At 45.0% G+C, this 12,500-nt stretch overlaps 1 protein-coding gene across 2 annotated transcripts in view; it reads left to right on the top strand.

Annotated features, from left to right (window-relative positions):
• Positions 1 to 1,439: 1,439 nt before the first annotated feature.
• LOC308382210 (calsequestrin-1-like) overlaps positions 1,440 to 12,500 on the top strand; it is a 34,700-nt gene continuing 23,639 nt past the window's right edge. Inside the window, exon 1 of one of the 2 annotated variants that reach the window (XM_080859902.1) lies at positions 1,440 to 1,889. In XM_080859902.1, coding sequence (XP_080716028.1) covers positions 1,653 to 1,889 — 237 coding nt within the window. In that variant the 5' untranslated portion in view covers positions 1,440 to 1,652. The remainder of the gene's footprint in view (positions 1,890 to 12,500) is intronic. The other variant, XM_080859903.1, reaches the window with a different exon arrangement.

The following is a 12,500-nucleotide window of genomic DNA, read 5'->3' as shown; positions in this document are numbered from 1 at the left end:
TCTCCTGTCAGCTGCACTGAGAGTGTGCAGCCGCGCCAAAGGATTTATGCATGTGCTCTGTCCTTCTCTCTTATTCTCTCTCTCTCTACCTCTCTCTCTAGCGCTCTCTGTTTCCCTCTCTCTCATCCTCTGCCTCTCTCTTTCATCCTCTGCCTCTCTCTCTAGTGCGCTCTGTTCCCCTCTCTCTTTCTAGAATTCTCTGTTTCCCCTCTCTGTCCATCTCTCTGTTTCCCTCTCTGTCTCTGTCTCTAGGTCTATATTTGTATTTATTTTCAGGACTAAGTATCACTCTCACGATAGCAATATCTCACTAGAAGTGTTTTTTCTTACTCTGATCTGCTATCCGTCCTTCATTTGAAAACCTTTCATGTGCATTTATACTCAGTTATTCACAGCCGTTAGGCGATAACATAAAATCAGAAATCTGTTCATCTGAAAATCTTCAAATCATCCCAAGTATCTAGTTCTCCTATAGTACATAACAACCATTGCCATGGCAACGGCACCATTGCCCTCAAGGCTACAGTGTGCTCAGACTGAATGTTCAGAGCACAATGATATGACTATCTTTGCTACTACCTAAACCTCACCAATGTATACATGAGTTAATTTCCTAGGCTGCCAAAAGCTTGTGCCAAGGCTATCATGGTGGAATGGACACAGTAGCCATAGGAGTGACTCAGTGTCATACAGTGGACACCCCGGTGGCCATCTTGGCCCCGTCGACTTGCAGTACTTTTATTTTTAGATGGGGTCATAGCCCTTTGCAAAACTTAATATGGTAATGGAATCTTACAGCTCTCTCTTTCTCTCTCTTTCTCTCTCTCTCTCTCTCTCTCTCTCTCTCTCTCTCTCTCTCTCTCTCTCTCTTGCTTTACCTTTGTACATTTCATTTGAGTAGGTAGCTCCATGCATCTCTTTTACAATCTCTCTCTTTCTGTCCCTCTCTGTATCATTCGCACGGTCTCTGCTTCCTCTCACAGTAACAACAGGTGGTGGCTGTCCACCATGATCTTCCAAATCTCCTCCCCACCCCATCTTCAATGACTTCTCCTGTACCCTTGTCTCCCTTCCAAACAAACCGATCCCATCAGCCTACTTCCAACCCACCCACTACACGCACACACACACACACACACAAACACACACACGCACACACACACACGCACACACACATACGCACACACACACACACACACACACACACACACACACACACACACACACACACACACACACACACACACACACACACATACACACACACCAACACAAACACACACACACACACTAAATACTGCTTACATAGCTTCACACTCCAACCTCGTCAGCTAGAGCCCACCCATTCCACCGTCTCCACGCAGTGCTTGGTATAAGCGAGCATGTGCGTGCGTGCGCGCGCGTGTGTGTGTGTGTGCGCGTGTCCTTTTTAAAGGGGGGGGCTCAGCTGTTTGTCCTGCTCTTTTCTGGGCGGCGGCGGGTAAGCAAACTGGACCTTGTTCCTACTGAAACCCAACTTTTGACCGTTTTAGGAACAAAGTAAACTTTACAACAACAACAACAACAAACAATAGAACAACAACGTAGTCCTTTATTCTCAAAAAAATAAACAAAAAACAAAACGCGGGACCCTTCTGGGTTTTAGTGGAACCATGAAGTGGGCCTGGGTGCTCCTGGGCTCGGTCCTGGCCTTGGGCGTGCTCACCTGGGGCGATAAGGGCCTGGAGATCCCCACGTACGACGGTAAGGACCGCGTGCACGTGCTGAGCAACAGCAACTACAAGTCGGTGATGAAGAAGTACGACGTGATGGTGCTCTACCTGCACCGGCACGTTGGACAGAACCGCGCCGCCCAGAAGCAGTTCGAGATGGAGGAGCTGGTCCTTGAGGTTTGTGTCTGTGTGTGTTTGTGTGTATGTGTGTGTGTGTGTGGGGGGGGGGGGGGGGGTGGGAGGCTCAGAGATATCCTGGGAGAGGTGAGGGCGAGGGTGAGGGATATGGAGGGAGTCGTGGGGTTTGGGGGGGTTGAGGGCTGGAGAGGGGGCCCTGGAGATGTGATGCTGGATTTGCTTAAAAATGAACGGCCCGGAATAAGGTTCTCCGTCGGTTGCTTACAAAGGTGAGGAAAGCCAGACACAGAGCCTCAGAGTCCTCCTGAGTGTTTCAGGTCAATAATCATGGATTTGTTTATCGGAGCGAGTCAGAGTTAGAACAAATAAGTGGCCGTGGTGGGGAAGCATATGGATTTGGGTTCTGACCCTCACGGTGGACTTCCACCTTCTGTTATTCCAACTCTGACTCTTCGCTACGTTCAGGGATGAGGAACGATGACTGACGTCTGAATGGGAGGTTGTGGCGATGTCTTGACGTGTCTGACGTCTGACTGGGAGGTTGTGGCGATGTCCTGACGTGACTGACGTCTGACTGCGAGGATGTGGCAATGTCTTGACGTGTTTATCCCATGCCCCTGTTTCCTCTGCCTGCTTGGATCTCATGCGATGCAGCCGTGTGATTCAGACGGGCTGTGTAACTCTTATAACATCATATGACTGTATAAAACTTGGCAATCTTAAATTTGACGGTTACAGTATAGGGTAGAACGAAGGGTAGAAGATGCTCGTCGGTATGGAGGCATAAGTGTTGGTGTTGCAGTTGCAGTGTGGTTGTATTCAATTTGTTTGCGTGACGGCAGGACTCACTGCAGCTGAGTTTGGGTCAGATACTGTTCTAGGGTCAGCTGTCTAGGTAGAGACGGTTCTAGGCAGATGGAAGCGTTGCATCATTTTTTATAAAAGCAAAGAGCTTGGAGTCATACTTCACTCGCATTGCTGAGCTTTTTTTTCTTCTTTTTCTTTTGAAATCCCCACAGGGGTTAAGAGCTTTCTGTGACACAAGCTGATATGCTCTGTGCTAATGCATCTTCCCTGTGTGTCTGGGCTGGGCTTTTTTTCACTACTCTCTCAATTTAGGTTTTCGTCTCTGTCTACCAAATTCCATTTGGGTCTTTTTTACTCTCACTTACACTCACACACACACGCACGCACACACGCACGCACACACACACACACACACACACACACATGCATGCACACACGCTCACACACACTCTCGTTCTCTCTCCCAGTTTAAGATATCTGATCTCTCTCTCTCCCTCTCTTAGTTTAATATTTCTGATCTCTCTATCTCTCCCACTCTCAGTTAAAGATTTCTGATCTCTCTCTTTCTTCTTCCATTTGCAGTATCTCCTCCTTTCATCTCTCACTCTCCTTTTACCTTTTTTACTCCATCTCGCTCTCTCTCTCTTACACAAACACACACACAAACACACACACACATACACTGCTGGATCTGTGTTAGGTGTTTAGCTCTTGCTGGTGTGCACAGCGGCGGTGTCCTCTTACAGGGGTTGCAGTAAGTCACGTCCGTAAATAGGACGGGACAGCGGAACGCTCGGACATCACGGCTAAAAGCACACAGGGGAGGTGACACACACACAACCCCCCTATCTCTGTCTCTCTCTCTCTCCCTTCTGTTTCTCTCTATCTCTCTCGTTCTGTCTCTGTCTTTTTGTCTCTCTCTCTCTCTCTCTCTCTCTCCACTGTCTTTTTTGCTTGCTGTCTCTTTTCCTATCTTCCTCTCTCCAACTCATGTCGGTGTAATTAAACAAGCTTTATTGGCGTGATGGTAGTGCATATGGTGATGCCAAAGCTGTACAAGACTGCCAATTCTCTGCTGAAGTAATGATATCTTGCTCGTTCAGTCAACTATTTTTTTCTTACCGTGTGCAGTTACCAATCAAAATGAGTCAAATTCACTGAAATTCCGTGATGAGCTCATAAAGTGCAGGATTCAGATGGATAACCTTTGAGAAAAGAAAGACCAGAGTTGCTCCATGACTTCATGTTCAGTGTGTCTCCTCTAGAAGTACACAGTAGTGTTCTGTACTCTCTTGGCCTCTCTGCCATATATTACTGTAACATCACCCCCAGAATGCAACGCTCTTCAATGGCAAGAATGCATTGTTTTCTACAGTATAGTACAATTTTAATGGGAAACAGTATACTGTCAGAGTTTGGCTGTTTTCTGTTTTCTGACAGCATTTTGTCACATTGTATGGACATCCACAGGAAGGCATTAGGGGAAGTAAGTGTGAAGTCATAAGACCCATTGTGAGGTGAAAATGGATATCCATTGAGCAGAAGAGCTGTGTGTTAAAAGACATAGTTTTTGGCCACAATGCATTTCACAACACTAAAGTTTATGGCTGATGACATGTTAAATGCAGCAGTTGCAAGGTGGCTTAAAAATAACAGAAACCAGTGAGGTCCATTTTGCTTCACAGATGAGTAGCACAAGATGGCCAATTCAATCCAGGCATATCTAATTACTGCCGCTTGGTCAGGCAACAGTCATGGAGGGCCTTTCAAGAATGTTCTAGGGGAAAAGAAACCGGCAAAACGATTGGTGTTTGAAAACAAATCAGGATGAACAGGCCACCATGATGGAAGACGTGATCACAGGGTTTCCAGGGACAGTCGAGAACACATTTCCCCCCCAGCTGTCAGTCATATCCTGAGCGATTTGCAAAAACGCTTGCCTGGATTTTTTCACCCTTTCTGATTGTGGGAATGTGATTTGTGCAAATGTAATATTCCACACCCAGACGACATAGAGGAGGCTACACAGACCTCAGCCAAACATTTTCATTCCATAAAGCAATCTGAATTACTGAAGCACAGAACGTTTCCACTGCACTGGCTGGCGGAAAAGTGAAAACAAACTAACAGAGTGTTTTCATGTGATTCGGACCCGATGAGAAGGAATGTGTTTGGGGAGCGGGCCGAACTGCAGCGTCGGCACCGAGCAAAACATGGAAATCTCACAAGCAAAAGTGAGTTTCCGTAGAAATTACCCAGACCAGAGTTTGAAACAAAATTGTTAGTCATTAAAATCATTAATCCGATAAAGATAAAGAAACCAGCCAATGACAGCAGTCATTCGTTTTGCGCAGCAGTCAATATGAAGACATATCAGACCTAGCAGTGAGTCTATAAAGAATGAAAGATAGAGAGAAAGACGGGAAAAACTAGCATAGCCTATCGTTTTGAGACTGAGAGGGCAGACAGACTGGAGGAGGGACATTGAAACCTGCTGATGGTGGCATCATCACTTGACCTCTTGACCTCTGCATGGAGGGGTCAGGTATACTCGAGACACACTCCGTAACTTCATGGCTCAACCATGCGTGCAATGCAACATAGAACTTGCTGACATTCACATGCAGAGACAAACCCATCTCTCACTTGCTTCTCTCCCTCGCTCTCTCTCTCTTTTAAGTTTGAAATACCAGGAGAGCTCTGCATTAAGGAGCCATTACTCATCATTAGTTAAGGCATTCATTATCAATAAAGAAGTACCTATAAACAACCGATTTTTATGTTTGTATTGGACATCACAGTATGGCGGTGTTTACTAATGATTTAAAGTTTACGTCCAAAAAATCTTAGATAAAATGACTAGTATAGGTCAGAATGAATATACTTTATGAGCCATGAGCTAGCTGACACTAAGCAATACTAATCATTGTACAACTGCAGTCAATGTTCATTGAAGGAACCATAATGTATTAAGCAGTAGTACAATGTTGTGAGTTTGTGTTCCATGTAGTTTTTCTAAAGATATGACAGAGTACTGAGATTGAATCAGGATTTATTTAATGTCTTTGTGTGAAACTGTCATTTTAGTTTCATTCCGGGTAAACAACACTTGAACATCCTTGTGATGAATAGAAGCCTCATAACGCACAGGTGCTTTTAAGTGCACTACACATTCTCACTGGGAAGGGAATCAAATCATAAAACAGTCGATAGCATTTTTGTTGACAATATATTGTGTAATAGCAGCAAGGAGAGTTACAGGTAAGAGTGGGTTACAATGTAATAGGAATAAAATATATAACTAAAAATAAATAAGATACAACACTGAGCCCACTAATACGGTTGTTTGTTGTAGCAACATGTGAATTGGTGGCGAAATGTAATCGTGTACCAGCATCCAAGGACACCTGGCTCCACTCTGCAGGGTGAATCACAGCCACTGATGTAATGAGCTTTCATCCTCTCTCTCCAGGGACGTGTTTTTGAAGCTTTTAATGTGATTTTCTCAGCAACTGAATGCTTGCGTCTAGGAAAGTGACCCTTAATAGCAATGAGAAAACTCCCATGGTCGCGTCATCCCTCACGGAGAAAGTGTTGACAGAGCGGGTTGCAAAACAACCTCAGCCGAACATTTTCAACGTATCCAAAAAAGGAGCCAAGTAATTCAGTATGGTCTTATCTTATTATAGAACCTTCTGAAAAACCATTGGCCTCTGTCGAATTATGAAAGAATCGTTGAAAAGGATGATAATCCTCCTTAAATTTTAAATCATGGAAGTGTCAGATCAAAGACAGTTACATTATAGAACAGAAACCACGGGTTCAGATCCTTCACATGTCTCACCCAGCTCGCTGTCAAAACTGAACTTTGACCTTTGTCGCACAGTACATTCCGACAGGCATATCATTATCCTCCTCAGAGCTTGGGTGTCATCTTTTCCCTTAATCCCCCATCCCCACCTCTCTCTCTCTCTCTCTCTCGTTCACTCACTCTCTCACTCTCTCTCTCTTTCCCTTTCTCTTCCCTGCTGTCTCCTTTTCCCACATCTCATTCATCATTGTAGCAATGCCACACTTTCAAAAACAGCGAATGTGTGGAGAAACGCAGCTGTTGGTGACTAATAAACTGTTCAAACAACCAAACACCGTGCATGCAGGTCTTCGGTAAAAGCCTTTCACTTTTGTCTCTGAGAAGCAGTGTCTCTCGGCCTATACAGCTGTCTTACTCTCGCATGGCTTTGAGCACTCTGCCCGAGGACACATCTGTGAGGATGAACACAGGGTGATAAACCTACCCATATTATATTCATGAGGAGAAAACACATACAGGATCCTCTAGCTGGAGCTTCTTCAGTGCTGAATCAGGGCCTGATCTTTTCCTAATCTGCCCCAAAGCAGATTTAATTCAATGACTTGGAGTGGTGTTTGGATGCTTGCCACCATTGCCACTATTGCCACCATTGTGAACCAACTGACCGGTTTAACGGCACCTCAATGACAGTCAGAATTTCTACGGTTGGAATGCAGTGGAATACATTTGTGACATTACTGGTAGTTTGCACGGCTGACTAAGGTTTCAGTGCACTGAGCCGTCTGATTGGACGGCTGACTAAGGTTTCAGTGAACTGAGCCGTCTGATTTGAAGGCTGACTAAGGTGGCAGTGCACTGAACCTTCTGGTTGGACGGCTGACTAAGGTGTCATGCATTGAGCCGTCTGATTGGCTTATGAGAATGACACAGAGGGGATAGACTGTTGACTGTTAGACTGATGTCAATCATGTGCAAATGTATACTGATTTTATTATTTCCCAGGGGACACATAACTAATTATAGCACAACTCCCCCGACCAGTCCCTCCATGTGTCACATGTTGCTGCAGACTGACTGCTCCAAAACACGCTCTTGGGCTTTTCATCTTTTAGGCATATGAGTCCAACCCCCACAGATGGCTTTCCCATTCCCAGCCAATGACAGAGTTTCTAGGAACATGTCAATTAGTTCCAAGGCCTGGGTTAGATTTTAAAAGCGTCTGGGCCAAGTGCAGGGGTATGAAAACATGCAGGTGGTTTCTGGGAGATGTCCAACTGGAACCAGTGCCAAGGGGATCAGAGGGGACATTACTGCTGAACTACAATTCCCATGATTCCCCAGGGGACCTTAAAGACAGATGCCACATTTAACCGGTCACTTTTACGCTGCACTAGGCCAAAGGGCCGCACGATTTTTATTCGACTGGGGCTACACTTTACGTCCAACACCCAACGTAAGCACTTCTTTCTGCATGGAGGAAAACTAGTGTGCTGTTCAGTGCACCCTGGTCACATGATTAATCAAAATGACCGGCGCGAACGTATCTATGTTAAAAGACAAACTCTTTCTCACCCACTCATCTCTCCTGCCCCCCCTCTCTCAGTTCCTCTCTCCCTTCCTCTTTCTCTCTCTCTCTCTTGCAGTCATTCCATTCAGAAGTTTGAGGAGATCTATGTTCATGATCACGTGGTCACGCTGTCGTGCACAGCCACGGGACTCTTTTCTATTTGACTAGTCGGGTTGAGTGGAGTAGGCGTGGCCTAAAGGTGCAGTACTAGGGAGGCCCAGTGGAATAGGCTTAGTGTTAAATTGGAACTACTTTTCCCATGATTCTAGAGGCTTGTATAGGCTGTCTGATGAAGGTGGTGGGAAGGAACTGGACACAGAGCCAACAGAAGAACTACATGTACCATGATTCCCTGAGAGGGCTCTAAGCCAACCCGGTCAGCATTGTTACCAGCCATTTCAGTTTGCATGTTTGTAAACAATCTGAAAAAAATCTGAATGTATAAACATTTAATGGCATTATTTACATATGTACATATCGAGAGAATATGAGATCACAGCAGAAAAATTGTATGCCGTGTCAATCTGGACCTGTCAGTCACGGTCGGGACGGGGCATAAGCCCTGCAAGAGATATGTTAATATCATGTAATCCAGTAAGGGGCTATTTTTTGCTTCATCAGCCCGTGTGTAGAGGTCAGCTTGCTAGCCCGCTGCAGTTTTCCACATGAGGCAAGGGCATCACATGTCTTTGAGGATTATTTATCGGGCTTGTTTCAAAATGGTGAAACACATCTTACATTTACATAACATTTACATTTAGTAATTTAGCAGACGCTTTTATCCAAAGCGACCTTACAATGATGTATACACATTTTATGAGCCTGTGTGAAATTTTGAGGCGTATGTACAATAACAGCTGAAATGTAGCCATTATCCAAATCTCCATTGCATAACATAGAGCTGACACCAGTCTCCACTAGGGGCACTGTAACACTCCCCTCAGCACATGCCCATTGTTATTGCGTTGGCATGGTGACAAGAGGGATATATTTTCCTTTCTGTAAATGTCACCACCTTCCCTGTGCCCATGTCCCAGTCATCTGGTGAGGATGGCCAAACCATGCCATGTCTGTTCTGCTTGGCCAAACTGGCCCCCTTTGTGCCCCTGCTATCTGCCCCTACCCCTTCAGTCCGTGGCACCCTGGCTCTAATTCTGCCACCAGGGCAGCGGCAGCAGCAGCCTCCAGATCGGCCAAATTTAGCCCCCCCCCCCCCCCCCCCCCCCCATGTCACGGGAGCAGTGGTGTTTACCTAATTTAAAACGCCACCCAATCGGCCAACGGCCTCCACAACTGCATCCCCTTCTCCAACACCCCAGGTCACTATTCTCCATGTACTGTTAGTGCACACACACACACACACACACACACATTCACAGACACACACATACACACACACACACACACATACACACACTACCTATCTACAACTGACCCTCTCTATCAATCTCCTTTGAATCTGCAAAAAACATTGAAATTTCACTGTTACCTATTTGTGTTGGGTTGGCCTGAATAATGCCCCCTAATGGAGGTAGAGGGAACTGCGTGTTATCAGAATCAGAAACACGTTTATTGGCCAAGTAAGTTTGCACAAACAAGGAACTTCACTGCAGGTTAAGTGGCTCTCATTGAGCTTACACACAACACAACACAACACAGCAAAAAACAATAGAACACAACAGCGCAATGGTCTGAGAAATATAAGAAATTTACAGGGAGGAATGGGACCTGTGCACTGTAAACACACTGGTTTGGTGGGGGGATGACATGGCCACATTCCACCCACTTAGAGAGGACAACAGATCTGGTTTCATTAGAAGGTCTGTTCATTTGAAGTTGTGTTCAGAGGAGAAAAAAAAACAAAATCAACAACAACATGTTGGGTTCTGTTGGCACTTCTTGTATGCCATATGACAGATCTGAGTTTGGCATCAACAACGGTTGGGAGCAGCAGGTAATCTACCATTGACTCATCCATGGACATCCTCTCATGAAATTCAAAACAACTTGTTGTTAGTGCAGTGGCTAAGAATATTCTAGAAGGACCCTGGCTTTACATGACAAGATGAAAGAAGCTTTGTTTGATATTCTCATTCGCCCCCTCTAGGATATATCTTTTAGGCAGACCAACGTCTGATGAAATTATGTGAAATGGCAACAGGAACATCCGCCTCTATGTCTTTCAAGAAAAAAAAAACGAAACATCCCCCTTAAATTGAAGGAGTTGTAAAGGATCATAGTTAATAATGATGGACAATAATCAATTATCCAATTCATCTTTAATTCATTTGTTTTTGTTGCTTTTAATTGGACTAAGGTTAAAATGTAAGAGTTTCTGGTTGAAGTTCCTGTTATATGAATGACCTAAGGGAGGTGTGAGTGAGTGCTTTTACACCCCTTCTCTCTTGGTCATATCAAAGTGGCTTTGTATTCCTTACACGCTTTATGTGTTCGTCCTCCGCATCACTGTGCTGAGGAGATCAACAAGCCTAACTTCCAGTTTAGGAGCAGAGGGACTGTGTTCCTGTCTTTATCTTCAGCCTGTGTGTTTGTGTGTGGTGTGTGTGTGTGTGTGTGTGTGTGTGTGTGTGTTCCTGTCTTTATCTACAGCCTATGTGTTTGTGTATGTGTTTGTGTGTGTGTGTTTGTGTGTGTGTGTGTGTGTGTGTTCCTGTCTTTGATCTACAGCCTGTGCATTTGTTCCTGGTGGTCTATAAATGACCCGGCTCCTCAACGTATGCATGAACATATTAACATCTTTTATTTATGGGAGACAATGTCAGGGAAGGCAGCAGAGCAAAGTGCCACATAAAAGATTGAGCAGTGTGAGAGAGAGTGTGTGTGTGTGTGTGTGTGTGTGTGTGTGTGTGTGTGTGTGTGTGAGAGAGAGAGGGAGATAAAGAGAGAGAGAGAGAGAGAGAGAGAGAGGGAGTGTGTGTGTGTGTGTGTGTGGAGAGATCAAGGCTCATTTCGGGGTGAGGCTGCAGTAACATAAGCAATCACGCAACATATGACAATGTGTGTGTGTATGTGTGTGAGAGAGATAGACAGTGTGTGTGTGTTTGTGTGTGTGTCTGCGTGGGGGGGTCTGTGGTAATGTTCACATGTTAAATCAACCAAAGGGTATAAAATATGATACTCTCTCATGTGACAATGAGATGTGCAAAATGCCTTTTTTGTTCCTCTTTTCTGGTCTCTCCACAAACACCCACACACACACACACACACACACACACACACACACACACACACACACACACACACACACACACACACACACACACACACACACACACACACACACACACACACACACACTTAGGCCTAGGCCAGACTAACCCGAGATACACACTAACCGTGACGGAACCATGACAAACTGGCCTCCCGCCAGACAAATCTGCCATTTGGAGCGTCTCTTACCGTCGCGGTTAGAATCCGCTCTCCAGAGTGGGTAGGTTGCAACCTACCCTGCTATCAGAGCCTGTCTGACCGCAAATCTGGTTTGAATCCGCAAATCTGATGACGTAATTATCCCACGTGAACGCTCGAAGCCCCACGCCCCGCCTTCAGAGAAAAAACATTGATTATTGGCTGCGATCCATATTGACTACCGTCAACTTTATTTTGCCCCTTAAATTCTGCAAAACGTCTGCCACAACTGTCCCGACTTATACATGTATCTTGTACACAAGCCATCCCCATACACCGGAGATAGCCTGAAGGCTTTCAAGAGTACAGATGCATATCAATATGCAGTTGCAGGATGGGTGAACGACCAATAAATGGCATCTGGAAGCAAAACACATGTATGTGTGTAAGTTACTCAACAGCGATTATCAACCGATTTATTTAAGTGGTGGTTAAGAGTGCCAAATGTGGGTGTAGCTACAGCCTTTAGTAAAGTTCGTTAGCAGTTCGCTAACTATTAGCGCTCTAGCTTAAGTGTCGTTTACATGGAGCCTAGTTTGTCAAACTGATACGGATAGCTAATACAGATAGCCCTATCATCCATACGAACACTCTCTATCCGCACCTCGTTTCTGCAACAATCGCAGTCCGGGGTAGAAAGTGAGTAGATTTGAATCGGTACGGGGGCTGGTGTTCGTCTGCACGGTTTCACGCAACCTGATGACGTCACTGCCCCACGTGATCTTTTCCGCCATCTCCAACCAGTATATAAATAACTTGTTCTCCCTCAAAATCTCACTCATGGTGGGCCTCGAATTCACTAACATTAACCCAGTCTTCTGATTTTTGATTAGCCCCCTATCTTGATCTAATTCTTCTTATTCAGACGTAACATAACTTTCATGACCACAAATATAAATTGGCCAGCGATTTAATTTGCTTTTTTATTCATAAATGTATGTAAAATGCTCGGAGCAATGCATCATGGGAAATGGGATGACAGACATGTCATGTTACTGTTCCAAACTCTTTATTATCAATAGAAAAAATAATTCAT

The sequence above is a fragment of the Sprattus sprattus genome (assembly GCF_963457725.1).
Source record: "Sprattus sprattus genome assembly, chromosome: 21".
Classification (NCBI taxonomy): domain Eukaryota; kingdom Metazoa; phylum Chordata; class Actinopteri; order Clupeiformes; family Clupeidae; genus Sprattus; species Sprattus sprattus.
Note: the sequence above shows the minus strand (reverse complement) of the source record. Positions and strands in the feature narration are given on the sequence as shown.